This window comes from Fistularia commersonii, chromosome 27 (genome assembly GCF_037954325.1).
Source record: "Fistularia commersonii isolate RoL2024-O1a breed Wild chromosome 27, RoL_Fcom_v1.0, whole genome shotgun sequence".
Lineage (NCBI taxonomy): Eukaryota > Metazoa > Chordata > Actinopteri > Syngnathiformes > Fistulariidae > Fistularia > Fistularia commersonii.
In genome coordinates, this window is record NC_141310.1 from 7,479,708 (window position 1) to 7,500,098 (window position 20,391).

General features: G+C 38.4%; 1 protein-coding gene across 1 annotated transcript in view; it reads left to right on the plus strand.

Annotated features, from left to right (window-relative positions):
* Positions 1-20,391, plus strand: part of ush2a (Usher syndrome 2A (autosomal recessive, mild)) — a 190,570-nt gene that overhangs the window by 135,186 nt on the left and 34,993 nt on the right. The window contains exons 63-67 of the mRNA XM_086174562.1: positions 3,749-3,972; positions 4,890-5,217; positions 6,950-7,147; positions 7,379-7,533; positions 13,508-13,706. Coding sequence (XP_086030688.1) covers positions 3,749-3,972; positions 4,890-5,217; positions 6,950-7,147; positions 7,379-7,533; positions 13,508-13,706 — 1,104 coding nt within the window. The remainder of the gene's footprint in view (positions 1-3,748; positions 3,973-4,889; positions 5,218-6,949; positions 7,148-7,378; positions 7,534-13,507; positions 13,707-20,391) is intronic.

The window sequence follows — 20,391 nt, forward strand, 5'->3', positions numbered from 1 at the left end:
CACTATAGACCCATGAACAAAACTGTGTATTTTTTCACTTGGTCTGCACTTTGTGCTAAACCCCTTGTAATATATTCAGGTATTTAACAGTGTTTGGATTGTTTAAAGTTGTGGAGGGGTTTTGGTATCCTAGAGAGCTCGGATAACCCTAATCCACAACACACATTTTTATCAGTAGTTCATTGGCAGGGCTAAATATTGACTTATCATTAAGTGGAATGACTGAAACCCTAATAATAATTCACTTTGTCTAAGCACCTTGTGTTGATGCGGCACTCCCGACGCTTTTAATGAATGTATGCAAATCCAAAGTAAATCTGAAGATTAGGGCTGAAGCATTCTCCGATGCAAGAGAGAAAACAAGAGGTGTAAAATGTTGTCAACACACACCCAAACACATGCACTAATTCACCGAATACACATGGCTTATAGTGTGGAAGAGCAAAATGTATATGTCCCAATATTAACACAAATACACAAATCAACATTACACACAGCAAACCAGAGATAACATGAACAAAGATGATTTCTGCTGAATAGTTAACATTTGTTAACTTTAGCCACTGAATATTAAAACGACCATGTAAGTGTTCATGAAAGAATCTGGAATCAGAGATGGTGTAGAAAAAGGATGTCAAGCTGAAAAAGTATGTCTTGGACAAACCTGACCCATTTCATGGACACATCTATATTAAAGATGCCTATTTTGTATCATGTTTGTTATTAGATTTACAGATGTGCAAGTCCAGATGCCAAAGCTTGTACCAGGAAGGAATAAGTAGCATGACATCAAAATGCATTAAATCAGCATGAAATCCTGTCTCGTTCCATTGTCTCAAACAATTTTAGCCTTATGTTTTTTACTTTTCAAATATTCAAGGAGGGTGTACCACTTGTTCCAACCTATGTGAAAGAATACCTTGCACAACAGTGAGTATCCACTCCTAATCAGAAGTAACAGCAGGGCAATGCACTAAATATAGATATTGTGTGACTGTAGTTAATGATGCTAGGAGTCTTTGCAGCCAAAATTTGTTGTTCACCAAATGAATGTATGATTTAATTGAATACTTCATCATAGTTCAAACTACAGTGTAAAATGACAGGTTTTAAGTTACACTGGCCTGAACTTTTTAACTGAAGGATATTCATGTGAACCGAGCAATGACATTCGTCTGTTGATGTATTTAGTGGTAAAAATCCAATTGCTCCTCTTTTGGCTCATTTCAAGCATTTTAAATCACGGAGAGAATCATTTTCGCAGTATGACCAAGTACACTTTGTTACTTTAAAATATTTCTTTCATTCTGTCATGACCAATTCAGACCTATCCATTACACATCATACACTGAACTGTGACTCTATATTTGTAGTTTTATTTTTTTCTCAAATTAAAGTGGAACACAGAGCATATACAGTAGTCATGGGGTAAAATTGAGGTTTTTGTATCAGACAAATTAGTTCAAATGAGTCACCCCGGGCCTGCTGTCCAGATGAAAGGAATGAGTAGAGGTGAGGATGCTGAGCGCGAGGGATGAGTGCAGAAAAGCTATTTTGGAAAAGTGTTGAGCTGTTTATTTGCTCGTCATTGAAGCTGAAGTAAGGCGCTCGGGGAATTGGCCACAAAGCCCCCATTCTGCAACAGCTGCCGCTGCTAAGTGAGTTACTAACCGTCAGACTGCCTTTATGTCACACAATCACACACACATACACATACATTTTCCTGTCACATAGTTCTGTGATAGATGATAGAGGACATAATGCACTACGATAGCAAAAGAGAAAATATGTGTGTTCCTCCACTCTTTTGCCTTGAAGTAAAATGATTGCTAGAATTAGTAGCAGTTTAACTGCATTTCGTGTGCTCAAAGAGTGAGTGCTGATTAAGGTGTTAAACAATGCGCTATTTATCACTTCACAACTAGCTGCAGCTCCATTAAAGAACGAGGCCATGTTACAAAGCAATGACTTGGTGTTTAATGTCTGCTGTCAACTAAAATGGGCACCGCAGCTGGAGGTAGATAGTTCACCGGATCAGCATGTCATCAGCTGTTAGGATAAATTTGCTGAATACCTCATGAAAGTTAGATTATTTTAACTATAAGCTTAAATAATCACAAAAGGCCAGGGGTTCTTGCAATATTTCCATCTCTGGTTTAAAATGAGAAGATTTTACCGTTGAACGCTCATTAAAATACACATAGTACTTACTTTGCATCACAGAGAGAATATTTTAGCCGTCCTATGCTTTACCAGGCCACGCTCATTTCTCTCTCCAATGCATCTTCACAGCAGGGGGTCAGTTGCTGACTCAGAAATATAGCAGGACAATAGTATATCCCTAATCCATTGCAAGGCCAAAGCATGACATGAAAGCATCAAAGCACGAATACCCCCAATCTGAGTTAAGCTCTGTTGACGTCACAGTAGCCGTGTTTGTTCAATTTGTCTAATTATGAGGACCACAGGGGGGGATGATGCCGTCTCACTGTTCAATATTTTTAACACTGTTTTGTGTTTCCTTTTAAGGAAATGTCAAATGGTTCAACACATCTCAAAGTGATGGTTTGTGAGGAAATATGTTCGAAGAGAAATTTAAAAATGATGCATTTGATAAATGTTTGTCTCCAAGAGTTTAGAAAAATTCTCCAAGTACCTGTTTACGGCAATACTGAAGAACCAAGGGCCCGTCTTTAAGCAGTCAGTGATAATGAACTTTTCCTTTGAATGTGCAAAACAAACATATTTTGTTCAGTGAGTGTACACACTGTAAAAAAATAAATAATTACAACATAATCGATTATTAAAAGTAAAAAATTACTAACACCACTTCTTCAAGACACGAAAATTGGTGACGTACTTCGAACCCATATCAACTTTTAGTATCAAGTACGGCAAATAAAAAAGTTCCCGGTTTCAGTTCAAAGGCTGACTTTACAGTAGCATTCTAAACTAAAAACCTTTGGATTGAAACATGAAAATTATTTGTCAGTTGCAAAATAGTGATTTAAATTACATGGACTGAAACTGGATTAGGTTTAAATTTGATGGTCAGGTGCAAAACATTTACAGAGAAATGGAATGATAGCATATATTTTAAATGTCACCTTGCAGCTGAAGGTGAAGTGGTGGCAGACAGGCATCACATATCACTGTCAGGGATGGCAGCTCTCAGAACAACACACTTTCTATCCCTGTGCATTTCTGAATATCACAGAGAGAAAGAGAGAAGGGATGCACAGAAAATGGTTGGAGGAAAAGAAGAAGAGAATACTGTATATAACAGAGGCTGTGCTCTGAGATATGAAGTAGCTTAAATTCCGATTTTAATAGAGAAGAGAAGGAATTGAGAGGCACATGGTGTAGATACTGTTATGGTTATGGAAGAATGTCAGACGTAGAGTGTGTAAGGATGAGGAGGGTGAGAGCAGACAGCATAGGACTTGGGAACCAATGACAATGGGAGGTCATGCCAACTGCTCCTGTAGAGTTTGGGTGTGAAAGAGCGATATACTTTTGAATTGCAGTCGGAATTGTCAATGCTGAAAATTTGATTTTTTTGTTATCTGACATTATGATTTTGGGAAAAAACATTTAACGATGATCTAATTTCAAGAGCACCTGATGTTTAGAACAATTTTCATTAAGGTAAAATAAACGGATTCAATCTCCAATTTTTGGTCCTGGATTACTTGTTGCATTTGTTTAACATGATGCTATTTTCAAATGGGTATTTGCTTCTTCATAGGTTTTTCCTGCTGTGGTGAAGAATATATCAACGCTTCCAACTCGCTTTGCTGTGTGAGCAATGATGGATTTCCCACAATGCACCCCTCTGGCAATGCCACAGTCGCACTGCGGTGCTGTGGGTCAAATGTCATACTACGGGAAGAAGAATGCTGCAATGGGATTGGCTACGATCCACAACGGCACGTGTGTGCAAATCGACCCACACCTGGCATGGTCATACAGGTGCATTGGAATATTTAAAAATTACAGCCTTATGGTCATTTAGGCTATGATATTTTAACAGATTTTTTTTTCCCTAGTAATATCAATATTTCTCATTAAATGGAACATTGCAATGAAGACCCTTGTAGCACGAAAGCTTCTCATGTTGGAGACTAAAAGTCCCTGTTAGTCTGTTAATAGAAGTGTCTGCTAGTGGAATGTGGGTTAGATAGACCATCTCAAACTTGCACACAATGTCACATTAGGAGTTGGGGAATGGCCCGTCTTCCATTTGTCTTTTGGGGTCATGTGGTGTTTGTGTGTTCCTCATTCAGAATGAGAGATGCACTCATACACACAGAGGCACACATACAAGGGGACAAAGGGTAGAAACTCTCATTAGCTCTAATGATGTCATTAACAACCATATATTATGCACAGGACAATACACAAATTGCTAGGTGCATGTATATGTGTTGTGAAACAAACTCCTGGGGACAGCACGGTGGCGCGGTGGCTAGCACTTCGGCCTCACAGCACGAAGGACCGTGGTGTGGTTCTGACAGGGGACTTTTCTTTCTGGAGTTTGCGTGTCCTCCCTGTGTCTGCACATGGGTTTCCTCTGGGTTCCTCCCACGGTCCAAAAAGATGCAGCAGGTTGATTGGAAAAATTGCTCAGATGTGCTAATGAGAGACTTAATGGTTCTCTTGTGTTTAACTGGCGACCAGTCCAGGGTGTGCCCCGTCTCTCCCCCAATAGCAGCTGGGATGGGCTCCAACATCCCCCCTGACCCTGAGTAGAATAAGCGGTAGACAGTGGAAGGAAACAAACTCTTGAAAACTCTCACATGTCTTTTTTTCCTTACACCAAAAATATGTTGACATTGTTCCTCTATTACATGCCTCTCAACATATCTCCCCTTCCTTCCTGTGTTCAGCCTCAGTGTTTGCGAGGTGCTGTGTGTCCCAGAGCTGCTGCATCCACAGCTTACTGTGGCTCCTGCGACATAGATCCGTCGGTGACTGCCTGTACATGGGTTCTGTCTGCAGACACACTTACAGACATATCGTCTTCATCACCCTTACCGACCATCAACACTACCCATGAAATGCTCTCTTCCGTCATGTTCATGAACAGAACAGAGTCCCTGTTCAAAATTGCAAGCGGACACGCTCATACGAACAGGAATGGATATGAAGGAAACCTGTGCCCCTCACATGAGGAGGTCGTGTACAGTGGAAGTGCCAGCAGATGCACGTTTACAGGTACCACTTAGTTTATGAGTGTGAAGATATTTGTGATTTTGATCCTTCCTGTAAACACTATGGAGATGAAAATTAAGAACTCTGTTGAAAATGTAAAAATGTATTTAAACTGTCCAGAGTTGATACTGATGGTCAAGACAGCAGTCTAGTTGTGTCCCTCCCCACTATTTTGAGATGTATATCCTAAAATAGAAAGCCCACATCCCTGGACATCATTCACACACCTATGCATGGTATTGCATTTAACATATTCCCAAGCAATTTCGAACATCTAATTCAAATTTTACTTTAGGGCAATATTCTACCTCTTTTGCTTGTACTAAAGGTGTTTTGGTTTATTCATTCACTCTTTATGTCTTTGCTCCATTTTAGGCCTCTTTGCCACAATGAAGAATACCTTTTTCTTGCACAGCCATCTGTGAAACATACTACTCATAGAAATTGCTGGCCTGCAGGAACCAATTTTGCTTTTACTCTAAATGTTTTAGCCACTGCAATCAGCAAGCTTTAGAGACAGATGCCCTTCCAAATACACACACACATGCACATGCACATGCAAACACACACACACACACCAAGACAGCTGTTGCAGTGTGCATTAAAAGCTGTAACGTGGTTACTCTCTCGGTGTTGTACACTGGTGTGTCATTAAAACTTACACATGGGCGTTTAAATGCCATTCAAACATTCTCTACTATTTATCAGCCCAAAGGGAGTTGGAATGTGTGTGTTTGTTAATGTGTGTGTCAGGATTTTCAGTTTGTCCACATATTGCATATCTGGGCAGTTAAATCTGTTTAATCAAGACTAATCGTGGTTGTGTGTGTTATGTGCGTATTGGTTACTATGCACCCATAATTACATGTGCCATGGTTATTTTAGTATCCCAGTTACTTACAATTAAAAATTGTTATTGCATGGAATGCACCTTTTTTGTGTTTCTATTACTCTACATGTTGGTGTCTGGGTATATGCAAGTGTATGTAGCATGGGATGGTTAGGATAAGAGTTTCTAGGCGATGCTGTGACACCATCTGGGCAGGGGCACATAAAGCTGTCGCCACCCACCATCCACCAGATGTTTCTCATGCCCACATTCACACATATACTTGGACATGGTGTCTTATACTCCACTTTCATATACAAAAAGAACTAAAATCACACATATTCCTCCACATTTATGAGAGATTTGGATATATTTATCTACCAAAGGCTTCATACTTTTTTGTTTGTTCTTTAGTAAATGCATGGATTTGAGGCATGTATCTAGGTAATTTACATATGGGTGTCACTTAGTGTTTTGCAGCTCTAGTTTTCACAGTAGTAAAGACAAGAGTCCCAGACCGGTGTTTAAAACACAGTCTCATTTACAGCAGCGGTCCCTTAGCCCTCCTAAAAAGAATACACATATGTGTGTAAGTGCGTGCAAATGCATTCATTCTGTATTCCTATATAATCACCAGAAGGGCTTTAACTGTGCCACAGTCACTACCTGCATTTAAAACAAGCAGAGATAGGGCATTTATTCATTGTACGTGCATATAAGGTCAGCTTACTTTGTCAACACAGATGCAAGTAAACATGAGCATCTCCTTTATTTCAAAAGATTTCCCAAATCTCATATAATGAATTTATTTCTAAAAATGTGTATTCTGAATTTTGTGTTATTTTTTTGAGTTCCTCAGGTGTTTCTCATTTTTTTTCATCTCCTCTGCCTCCCTTTCTTACCTAGATTTTAACCTTGAACCCTTCACAACATATGAGTACCGAGTGAGAGGCTGGAATAGTTTTGGATCAGGTACCAGTGGTGTTACAACAATAACCACTAGTGAGGATAAACCATGGGGAGTGGCACCACCCCGCTGGAGTCGCCTGGGTGAACGGGATGACATCATCCAAATTCATTGGCAAAAACCCGCTAGACCTAATGGTGGGTATTAGTCGTTCTATTCCCTTCGGTGTAGATATCATTTGGATTAGCAACCTGAGTTATGATTCTGGTTGGAATTAAAAGAAAAAAAATTCAAGGCTTAATAAGATTAGCTGTTTTTGAACCCACAACAAGGAATTTCCAAATAGACATAGCAAATAAATGTTTTAAAATCAGTTATTCTGATTGGTTTGACACTAAGCAATGTAACTCCCTTTATTTTCCTGTCAGGGGTCATATCCCACTATATCATATTGCGTGATGGACACGAACGATACCGTGGTGATGAGAACAGTTTCACAGATGTTGGTGGGATCAGGCCATTCCAGGAATACAGTTACCAGCTGCGTGTTTGTAACAGGGCCGGTTGCACGGACAGCTCCCAGGTAGGACTGCCCAATTGTGTTGTGACTATTAATATTTTTGGTTGCACGCTATAACTGTCCGTGCATTGCACCAGAGCATAAGCTGACTATTGAGCTTTCATTTAACTTGTGTAATTTTACCAAAACAATGCGAAGCGATCACCAATGTTGGCTTGAAAGTCAAACAAAAACAACAAAAAATAAATAAGCACCCTCATTTGTAATGTCCTTTCTGTTACTTCTTAATATGCCCACCTTTATATTTTCTTGTCTTTTCAGCCTCCATGTATAAACTTCAACATCTGCATGCATGTACACACACACACACACACACACACACTCACAAAGCCAATTGATACTCAGTTGTGGCACATCATATCAGGCAAAAAATAATCCCCTGTGTTTATTTTATTGCTCCTCTCAAGATTTATTAAGTGTCACTAATCACTGCTATACTTGGTAATTTAGTATGTTACATCAATTTAGCTGGATGGAGAAAAAAAAAGTTTGATGGGCGAGAGAGTGTGAGAGAGAAGCGCTTCCCCTTTCATTTAGAATTTAAATCCTGAAAAGCACATTGGTATTTTGGTATTTTTCCTTCAATTCTCAGTGTCAGAAATCAATGGCAACAATATTAAAGTGAGAAAAGTAAAGAGCAGTGGCTTTGCAAAAGGCATACGGGCTTAAAATAAAATCAGTAGTAGTGATAATCATGGTGTTAGATTATCACTTTTTTTCTTAGAATAAGCACTTTGGCTTCTGCCTTCCAGAAATAAGGTTATCTCCTTCAGTAAGTCATCTGCTTTTGAATCAGAAAATCTGACTATGTGGAAGGAATTTTTATTATTGAATAATTAGGGGCTCTCTAGCAAAACAAAGTCTGGTGCATTTATCAAACACCAGACTTTCTCATTATTCAGTATTGTGACTATTACTCCTTTTACTGTTGTCTTATTTCTATGTCAACAGAGGTGGTCTCTCTCTTGTAGTCATTCATATTCAAATATAACACTCAGCATACCCTCAGGATATTATGACTAGACACAAGGACCCATGGATGACAATAAGTGTTGGTATCTTCTCAATTGGACGTGGATCAGTAAATTTACTTTTAGAGTTGACATTGTGTAGCTCTTGATTCTTTAACTCCCTGTTGTTTCGGTAAAGATAATTTTTTTTGTCAAACTCAACCTCCTAATTAAAACTGCAACGCAATATTTTTACACTTGAAGTCATGTTTTAACAATTTGTTCGGTTCGTGCCGGATACATCCCCCATAACAGCCGTCAGCCAGGATGCGGATTGATAAATTCTCCAAAAATGTATATAACTTTGTAGAATTTCCATGTTATTTTTATATTGCGTGAACTTTGTACAGCTTGTATGTCAGAACAAGTTGCTGTTGAGTCTTATTTCCGTTCTCCCCCTTTATTTGAGGCTCTGGATTTGCTGAGCCTGCCTGATGTTTGTGATAGTGTTCGTAATAGCTTCACAGACCCTCTCTGCTGCTATCTCTTGAGCTGTAGCTGAGCTGATATCACCAAAACAATTAATTTCTCCGGCTTAGCGGTGATGAAAGGTCCTGTTGAAAAGTGTCTGTCTTGCTTTTAAAGCCAATTTAACATCTTATTTTACTCTGAGTTACATAGAAGAGCCATCCTATAGATATGTCGCTGTGTGGGGGTGAGTCAGTGGCTGGTACAGTTGGTTGAACTGATATGTTGACAGGTAGATTGGCGATGAATAGATTAATGCAGACAACAAATGAAGACAGGGAAGACTGATGACATGGATGAAATAGGAATAGATGGTTCCAGAGAGAGATAAAGTAAGAAATGGTAAATGGCTTGAGAGATTGGGATAGAAAGAAAGATGTATCAGCGTTTTTGCAAGATATTCCTATACAAGAATACCTTTTTTTTGACCGGTAATCTTTCACTCACTACTGGTACATTTTAATAAGTTTTAATTTAATACTCTGGTATTTCCCTCCACCACTGCTGAATATAGTTTTTCTCACTGACCCGCTCTCACTGATACTGTAATCACTTCCAGGTTACTTTATGGTCAAGAGAAGCCGACTCTTTATAAGCTGGCCGATAGAAGTGAAGAACCATTTGCATTCATTGCATTCAGACATAATGAAGAAAACTACCAAGTCATAGTTACAGCTATAATAATGTAACGTGAGTTAAATAAGATGGAAAAAATCTCACGTTTGAAGGAGGCTACAATTAAGGGATAACTTTGAAAACAAAGGCCTCCTTAAGTGAGACAACAAGATAATGAAACAATATAATTATAAAAAAATATGTTAATATGTGTGAATATTAATATGCATAGGGACACAGAGGTGAGTGGTCCAAAAAAAGAGATGGCAAAAAATGAAGAATAAACTACAAGACACCGAGGGGTTTTACTCTTATAGTAAGAGCATAAGGTTGGTGAGTTAATATCAGGTTCAACTCCAGATTTTCCATATTAAGGGGATGCTCTTTTACTTCCATGATTGATTTAGATTTAGTTGGAAATACATGTTCAGTTTAAAAAGGAAGCAGCTCTCCTGACCGTTACAATAACATTGTAAAACCCCCATCAAAGCCTTACAGACCCAAATCCATTCTTCCTGGATTGTTTTCTTGTTTGTCAGAATTGATTTATGCCTTTCTACAAATTCAAAACCAACTACAAAACTGAATTAATAAATCCTTTGTATTAGATTAATTTACAAAACAAGTATGGCAGTAAGTAACTAATAAAAGTCTGTATTTTGAAACAATTATTTGCAATAGAGCTGTGGTTGTTTGCTTTTGCCAAACAATTTGACTGAGAGACTTTGACTTTGCTGAACAGTGAGGGATTAAAACATACAGAAAAAAAACCCACACCATAAGATTTTTTAAATTATTTGGTCACTTTCTGCTCTTTTTGTAGTACTTGGAAATGTTGAAAAGTAAAAACTGCAATTCCACTGAGTATCCTTCAGATACACTATTTGTGTGTGTGTGTGTGTGTGTGTGTGTGTGTGTGTGTGTGTGTGTGTGTGTGTGTGTGTGTGTGTGTGTGTGTATAAAAAAGTGATACACAAACTTCATCTCTGTTTTCTGTGTTGTCTTGATGTGGCTCCCTATCTCACACACGTACATTCAGTTCACACAAACCAGTCCACACACTCTTTGGAGGGTGGTGAGGGAGTGACTTGGATTAGTTTGTACACCAGTGAAAATTGGCCAAACACTCCCAATTATGGGATAACTTGGGCTAACCTAATACACCACAGCAATTACCTTACATCAGCACCGATCCCCACACCCCACCCCACAAAGAGACACACACACACACACACACACACAAATGAAGGAACGCAGACACACAAAAGCTGGCCTGCTGTGACAACAGAAGGCACTGATCTAATATGGTTGGTCACTTAGAGAGGTGGGAAGAGCGATTGGTCCTCCTCTGTCTTTGAATCCTTTTGTGTTGTTCTCTCGACTATTTGTCTGCTGTCATTCCCCTGATCTCGACACCACGCTCTCCAGTTTCGCCCATCTGTTGTCCCCCTTTCCTTTCTCTCCTCCCCGCATCTAACATCTCATCCCAACATCTCCTCTGGACACAACCCCCTTTCAACTGTCATGTAGTGGCCACATCCTCATTATCCCTTCGCCGCAAGTCTCACAGCTGTGTTCCTCTAAATCCTCTACTTCCATTCCTTTGTATGGAGAAACTAGTGGGACAAACAATGTGATTATTGAGGCATTTGTAACCAAATTGTTTCCTATATTATTAATGGATAGTTAAGGGTTTTGCAACATTGATACGATATTTCATGTATCTATGAGGCAATGATCAATAATGACAAAAATGATTACATACTGGGAAATTGAGAAAGGCTGCAGGGTAATGCACAAAGGGCAGTTGCTTGATGTAAAGGTCCTAAGTGTGACATTTTTCTCTCACAGGCCTCCAAAAGTATAGAAAGAATCCAGAGCGAGAGAGAATATCTAATATAATATCCTCCTTCCAACTATTATCTATTATTGTTATGTTTTTGCTTGAAAACTCTGGCACAACAATTTCCTTCGGGATAAATAAAGTTGTTCTTATCTTATTTTATCTTAAGTATTCATTGCCAACCCTCAGAGATGATGCCGTTGTAGCTGGTCAGATAGTTATCACTTACTTATAAGTAATAAGTAAGAATGTAAAAATACATTTGTTGTAAACCGTCTGCTGATGCTACCACGTACACACACACACACACACACCTACACACAGAGGCTGTCAGTGGCAAAAACAAGCATGTTTGTGAGTCAAACTTTTCTATAGACAGTGCCCTTACAAGGTTTTCAAAGTTTGCGACAATAGATCCTATAATTAAAGAGAAAAACAAATTAGAAGATTAGGGTTCAGTATCACTAAATGTATTCATTTTTGTTTTCATATAGTCTTGCCTATTTTTTATTTTTCTGAAACAAAGTTGCGTCACTTTTAAACCCAGCCTAGAAGTTTTACTGCATGTACATTGATAATATTTATACTCGAATCCATCATCTGCTCAGCTTTAACTTGTGTTACTAAAAACCATCTTCTTCAATTGTCCTACAGAGTTGCAGCAAAGAAGACTGGGATTTATATTTGATTTTCTTATAATTCTTTTAACAACAACAAAGCAAGGTTTACATAATTCTAAGGTTTTCTCCAATTTATCTCCAGGAAGTTCCCTCTCTTCTCTCTTTTGCTGTTGCACTCCTTTACTATTTACTCCTCCACCTCTTTGTATTTGCGTGTACCTATGTGTTTGTGTTGTGTGTGCCTGTGCGCGTGTGTCCCTCTACTTGTAGTAGCAGTGTCCTAATTGCATAGCGCTGTGTGGGACAGCTGGGGGAAGTGCTAGTGACAGTCTATTAAGGCAGGATATCCCTGTTGCCATTAGAAGCAGATTGTCCAGTGATTCCACAGGTTCACATTTGCCCAGCTTTCACAGGAGCCCGCAGATACTTCGCTCAGAATTTACAATAACAGGGTCATTCACAGCCATGTACAAAACTGTGACCCTCTTTGTGTGTTTTTAGTGCCTCAGTTGTGTATTTGTGATTTTCCGTCATTTAATAACATATAAAACTGTTAAGCCAGGCCTTACATAAGAAACTGTTTTTGATTAATATATTTCAAGCGCTGCAGTCACTTTTCACAAATTTAATTCAACTTTGGCTTGTCACTGTAAACCAGCTAATTTTTTTCCAGCATTAATGATTGTTCCTTTTTTGTTTATATTATCCTGGGATTTTGATGGATCTTTGTCTGGTTTGAGTTGTTGTTTCCTTAATTCCCATAATTTTTGTAATTTATTCTATTGCTTAGTTGTCATAAGGAACTTTTAATACATTTGCTTGTCAGTCCTTATGACCAATTTGCATAAACCCAAACATTAACTTGATTTAAGGCACCACTGCCAGGTTCATCCTTGATCATGGTTTTTGTACTTACACTACAAATTCATAGTCCTGATAATTCCTGTAAAGAAGACATCATGAATTATTATTCAACAAATAATTAATTTGACTATAGTGATGGTAGTGGACCTCTTCCCTGTTGTTAAAATATGACCATTCCGATAATGCATCTTTGGCATATTTAGTAGTTTGTTGTGATGAAAAACTTTTAAAACTTTGTTCATCATGTCTTTCTCTTTTTTTTCCTTTTTAAATTTATTTAATGAGTAGCAGGTGACTTATTCTGTTGTCAACAAGCCCTTTATTACCCTAACAGTCGGGTCTTGACTCGCAGGTGTTTTATCAGATTTCCTTCATGTTAATTAGTTTCATAAATGATCACAATAGAAATCCATCTGCTGCTTGCACAATTTTTACATGCTATAAAATATCTGACATGCAGTGTATTTATTTATTTTATTTTAATGTTCTGTACACGTTTCCAACTGTTTTCATTGTAGGACATGTCTCTCTGTTTGTATGATCATGTCTGTGTTCAGGTGGTGGCAGCAACACTCCGGGGAGTCCCACAAGGTGTTCGGCCTCCAGTGGTAAAAGCCTTGAGCCCCCACTCCTTTCACATTAGCTGGCCTGAGCCGACACATCCCAATGGAAGAATACGCCTGTATCACCTGAATCAAACAGGCGTTGGAACCATAGTTACGCAGACAAATGAAACTAGAGATTATACTGTGACTGGTAAGAAACATGTCATATCATTCTCTTATTACTTGTCTCTCTTTCTTTCTTGTACATTTGTTCTATCCCTCATTGCCATTTTATCATTTTGTATATGGCGTCCCGCTACAGAGTGCTGCTTTCCACACCCATTTCTTCCACCTTCTTTTTATTCATATTTTCAGTTATCACTTGTGATCCCTTTTATTTCGTTATACTGTTGTTTTTCTGTCTGTTTTTTCACCATATCCAAAGGTGTACAAGACAGTGTTGAGACCAGCAATGCTGTATGGCCTAGAAATCGTAACAATGACGAAAAGACAGGAGGCAGAGCTACAGGTCGCAGAGATGAAGATCCTATGGTTCTCTTTGGGATTGACGAGGATGGATAGGATCAGGAATGAGTCCATCAGAGGAACAGCACATGTTAGATGTTTTGGAGAGAAGGTCAGAGAAGCCAGACTGAGATGGTCCGGTCATGTACAGCAGAGGGATAGTGAATGTATTGGTATTCAGATGCTGGAATTGGAGCTCCCAGGCAGGAGGTCTAGAGGAAGACCAAAGAGAAGATTTATGGATGTAGTGAGAGAGGATATGAAGGTAGTTGTTGTGTGAGAGGATGATACAGAGAATAGGATTAGATGGAGAAGGTTGATTTTCTGTGGCACCCCTGAAGGAAAAAGCTGAAAGGAGAAGAGGATCCATTCTTGCAAACTATCCTCTATCAACAATACAGAGGATCCTTTTCCACCTTGTTCCTTCTCATGTTGTCTGCTTTCCGTCCACTTTTCTTCTTTTTCTGTTCAGTCTACAATTTGCTTCCATCTCCCCAACTTCACCCAACCTGCACTCTCTTGTCTAGCTACTTATACAGAACCATGCACATTGTTAAGAAAAAACAAGGAAACTCTGCAGTGACTTTGTTCAGAAAAATTGTTGAAAGGTAAAAAGGCCACAAACACAGCAATGAAAGTGTTTTCTTTTTGTTTCCGACGTGACATATAAACACAGAGTTGTCAAGACCGAGTGATTGGTGAGACTTGTTTTATCTGCTCTGAAGAGCACTGTTGCTGGTCAAGTGCCATCAGTCACCAAACACACACATACACTCACACACAGAATTTTGGACATGCAAACGCACACACCAAAATCTCCGCCATGCATTGTTTAACAAGAATGAAGCAAACGTTCAGCACTGGAAATGACCAAACCAATCTAACAGAAGATGAGCTGAATTACTCCTCGATTGGGAAAAGTTAAAAATACCACTTCCTGCACAACACCATTCATTCTACAGATAAATTTCTCAAGGTATAGAATAGAATGAAATGTGCATTTAATTGTTCCACGAAGGGGAGATCTCAAAGATAGTCTGGAAACATAACGGTTGTAATTCTTATTACTTATTTCTTATTATTTCTTTGTTTCTTAATTCTTCTTCTTATTAAAAATAATACACATATCTTATGTGCAGATACTGTACAGGCAAACCTAGTTTTTGAACCACATGTAACTCTCAGCTGTTCATGTGGACGTTTGTCATTGAAGTAAGTAAAGATATCTATTTTGTTTTCTTACTGGGGCTCCGAGAGAGAGAGAGAGAGAGTAACTCACTGCCATCTCTTGGGCTAACACGATCTCCGTGCAAACAAACATTCAGATTAAACTCCAGATTTAATCCCTTAAAAATCCAAAGGTGGTTTGATTACCAGCCTTTTCACATGCTATCCAATAGTCTTTCCCTCTCGCTTCTCTCCTCTTATGTCTGTCTTGGAAGAGAACCAAGTATCAGCTTTGCCAATACAGCCAGTGGACTTTTCCCATGGTCTCTGTGGTTGGTGTGTTTTCGGTCACAAGGTGTATGTGTGTGTGTGTGTGTGTGTGTGTGTGTGTGTGTGTGTACGTGTGTGCATGAACACAAGTGTGCGAAAGCAAACAATGCCAAATAGATGTAGTAATTTGCCGTGTTACTGTACCAGATCCTTGTGCCAGTGCAAGCAACCAGCATGTGTGTTTGAAATTCCCCTGTCCCCCAGTGAGACACTGGAAAACCTGCACACTCCGCCAAAACCACTGCTATAGTCTCTCTCTCTTCTCTCTCTCTCTCTCTCTCTCTCACTCTCTCTCTCTCTTTCTTTAATCTCTGCTGTTTTGTCAGTGCTTGACTAACAAATTCTCATAAATTGATCAACTTTGTGCTACAAATAGGCTTTTAGAGGTCCTAAGTAGAGAGATCACAGTTAATTAAGTTAAAAAAAAATCCTAAAAAAATAATGTCATCTGCACATTATCTCAATCCAAATTTTAATGAACAGTGTGATTCTCGATCATAAAAAGTTTTCTTTATCAATATGATCAAATTTAGTAATATTCAAAATATGAATGCTCACTAGTATATATTTTATGCAGTCTGATTTATTTTACCTATCTCATTTACTCTTCTACACACTTGCTTTAAAGAATAGAAAAATGAGATATAATGAGGAAGCGAACAACGCATGGAAGGGCACTTTTAAAAGAGAGCGAAGGAATGTGTTTTAGGTGAAATATGAACAGAAATAATTGCTGCACTACTCTCTCATCTTTAATGTTTAATACACCATTATTCATCATATGTACATCTTGCCGCCAGTTCTCACCACTGTCATACACTCAAAGAGCACACGCAAACCACACTGAGAGGACAAATGTTCTTTTTCAGCTACAAAAATGTCAATTTGAGATTGAATCACAGCGATGTGATCATTTTATGTGTCTAATATCTTTAGTGCCAAAGATGCCTCATGATGGAGCAATACATGTATTTTCTATTGAATTACTTTTAAACTGCACAGTGTTGAAAGATGAGGTAAATGTAATCACTATAATTTATTTAAGACTATAAAAAACCAATTGAAGTGTAGAATTTGTACAAGTACGAAAAAGATTCATACAATTCTGTTAAATCAATTCGTTGTCAGCATCACCCACAGTTTCTCCCTGTGAAAATAAACAATTATATGTAGAGCTCGAGCAGTTGCCTCTACAAGGCCAGCAGTATAAGCAAGCAGTCGTCTTGGAATCAATACCTCGCCTGAGGAAAAACAACAAATACGTTGTTAATAATAGTGTTTTAGCAGTTAGGAAATGTCATATAAAGAAAAAGCAGGACTGTAGACACGGCGTGCAAATCAATATTACGTATTGCTATCATTAGCTCCCAGTGAATTATTGCCTACAATTATATAGATTATGGCATTAATCATGTGTTTAATTGGTCTTTTGTTGCCTCATTATTAATTCAAAACGGCGGGGAATAGAGTATGTTCTTTCTTATTAATGCTTTTTTTTTTTTTGCTCACCAATGGCCTATGTTTTGTGTGACTGGTCCAGACTTCATCAGCATACACTGTGGGAGGAGATGGAGGAAGGAAAAAAGGAAAAAAAACAATGGCTTTCTTTTGAGTTTGGCTTTCAATTCTGCATTTTTCCTCTCGTAAATATAAAATCTAAATCGAATGAGAAATGGTAGGACAGCAGGGCTATGATGAAACAATTGAATTTAGCTCTAACATTCTGTTGATGCACTCGGTTGTTCGACTAACTTTATTGTAATTACATTAATATTGATATTAAATCTACAGTCCTTTGCACCTTCTGCTGTAAATAAGTTTGTGTTTTGTTTGTTTGCTTCTTCCTGTACAAAATTGGTGCTCAGGGATAAACAAAGTGAGATGAATAAATTTGAGACTATAAGGCTTAAATACAAGCTTCATACTTATATTTAACAGTGAGGTGTAGTAAACAGAAGATGAAAAAAGCTGGTTTAGCTTTTCATTTGCAATAACATTCTGAAGTTAAACAGACATTATTATTTTTTTAGTTGAAACAGGAATCAGGGAAATGGTAAAGAAAAAACAACATAAAGGGAGGGAGTTTGGTGTCTTGGCTTGCATGTGCATGTAATATGCATATCTGCATTACTGCAAGAATGTCTGCGATATTTTTTGTATCTGATGTGTTTTATCAGTGTGTGTGTGTGTGTGTGTGTGTGTGTGTGTGTGTGTGTGTGTGTGTGTGTGTGTGTGTGTGTGTGTGTGTGTATGTGTGTGTGTGTGTCTGTCTTTGAACCTGATCTCACTGTTCCATCCCAGAAGCTTCTACATTAGAGATCCAGCGAAAGGAAGTCAAACTCTTAATTATTTAGAAGAGGTGTTATCAAAGCTCTCTTGTCTCTTCCTCTCTCTGTCTCCATATCTCTGCCTTTTATTTCTTTACATCCCTTGTTCTTTGGGCATAATCTTTCTTTTAATGTTTGATTTTTGCTTTTGTTACCTCACATTTGAATTATATTTTGCTTTTCACCTTTTTACATCTCAGTTTCTTCTGTCCCTTTTCCCTTGTTTCACTCCATCCTCTTTCACATCTGTGTCTCTCTCCTGTCTTTCATTCTCTCCCTCACCTTTTCTCTCTCTCTCTCTCTCTCTCTCTGCTCTTGTGGCGTTATCAAATGACTGGCATGGTATTGCGGCCTGTGCCATCACCCTATCATATTATCTAATACAAATCAGGAATGGCAACCTGTCAATAAAATGTGTTATTTCGTAGGAAAATTGTAAATGTAGTAAAACACATTCTCACAGTTCTGCCACATCAGGTTTTTTTCTTTGTATCATCACAACTTATTAATCTTTGTCTTCCTGTCGCTTACAAGTGTCACTCTCCAGTCTGTCTCAATGAGGATTACAGCCTTGTCACACTTTGTATGAGAGACACTGGCTCCTGACATTGCAGCGTCTGCCACTTCAAAGTGATAGCTCTTTAAATGATTAAGGCCTCTTTTGTCTTTCAATAATCAACTATATACGCATGTCTGCTTGTAGATGTTCATACACACTTTTCTACTTCTTATTGCTGATGTGCATGCATGCATGCACTGCCAAACTAACACACACACACACACACACACACACGTGCGCATAGACATACACTCACGGTTATAAGGGCTGATATGTATTTTTTTTATAGAAGGCCAACACTGCCCTCTTTAGGACAACTACTAAAGGTCATTTCAAAAGCACAAAGGAAATGTGTGTGCATGTTTGTGTGCACGAGTGCGTGTGTGTTTTCATTACAAGAATAAGAAGCAGTTTTTCTTTTTCAGAGTAAGATGATAGAAAGCAAGTATTATTTTAATTATTTCCTTTTCCATTTTTTTTTGTTGTTGTCTGACTGTCATGTGATGCAAGAGAAAGAGATGAACCTTTACAAGAATGTTTTCTTGACCTATCCTCTTTTGTTTTTTGACCTGGGTTTATTCTCTAATTAAAGCTACAGGAAACATTTTAAAACATTGTTTTGCTTATGCATATACATAGGATCAGACGTCCTCTATTTCGTAATTGCCGCATGTTTTTATTGGGTATTAAAGATAACTATGGGTCTGTGTCAGAAATATTACAACATTGCATCCTGGCTGGTTTTCTAACCCACACTGCCTTCTGCAGAGAAAAGTGTCTTTTTGTAGAAAAATGTGGTGATGGTTTGCTGCCTTTATTCAGTGTTGCAACAAATGACATCACTTGCAGTGTAGACATTTACTATGCTAGAATGCACAAATATATACACACGCTTAGTTGCACAGTTAAATAGTGTAACATGATCTTACGCCTCAACCCTGGTACTTTTGTATGGCTGGCAGATTTTCTTTATTTAACCCAAACACAGGGCAACATTGGGAAAATTTGTACGTATGCAAGCGTGCGCCCTCACTCACACACACGCACACACACACACACACATGCACATTGATCAGAGGTTGGGTTAAGCATGGCAGGCTGCAAGGCATGTCAAGCAGGCTAAGCGGTAGAGCGACGTGAGGAAACTGGGGTTTTGTGTGCACGTGGGTGTACTTGTGTGTGTGTATGCGCGCACAGACTTATATGGCATATACCAAGGAGAGAGAGACAGTTTAGTGTACTGCACTGTAACTCAGCAACAATAATATATCATTTAGATTAATGTCTAAAGTAAGAATGTGATTCTTTTCTTCTGATGCTATCGGTTGCATTGATATTTGTAATTGTGGCTCAAGAACTTTCTATTCTGAAATACATAGAAATAAATAGAATTCAAAACATGTATCACACAGTGCCAACACCTATTGATGGAGTCATCCTTTTGAAGTAAAGTTGTTTAAGTTCTCTCATTTTCTCATGAATTTGATTTGTACGCTTTTGTAGGCAGTCAGCTAAGTGAATGACCATAAAGCATTCAGTCAAGTCCCATGACAGCATTAAGGATTTGCATCCCTCCATTCATCCTGATCACCCACCTTACATCAAGAACAAGGCAATAATATACCCAAAGGATAACAGATTTAAGAACCCCAAAAAACACTATTAATAAAAATGTCATCAAATCAATCGTACACCTTTAGTAACTTCTAGCGTCAAATTTAGCCATCAAAGATTCAGTCAAACAAAAGAAATGCTATGTAGTCAAAAGAACCCCTCAAGTCGGCACATTTTTTTTCGGACTGCATAGAGAGCGTCTATAAATAAATCATGTCTGCACGCTGTAGCCTAAACGCATACCAAGGTATCATAATTATCATAGATCAAAAGCTGATGACATTACAGCGTTAGGCCGCTCCTATCCCATGTCAGTTCCGTAGCTGCCCATCTTTACGTTGTTTCATTATTGAGTTATGGCATGCATAATTTAA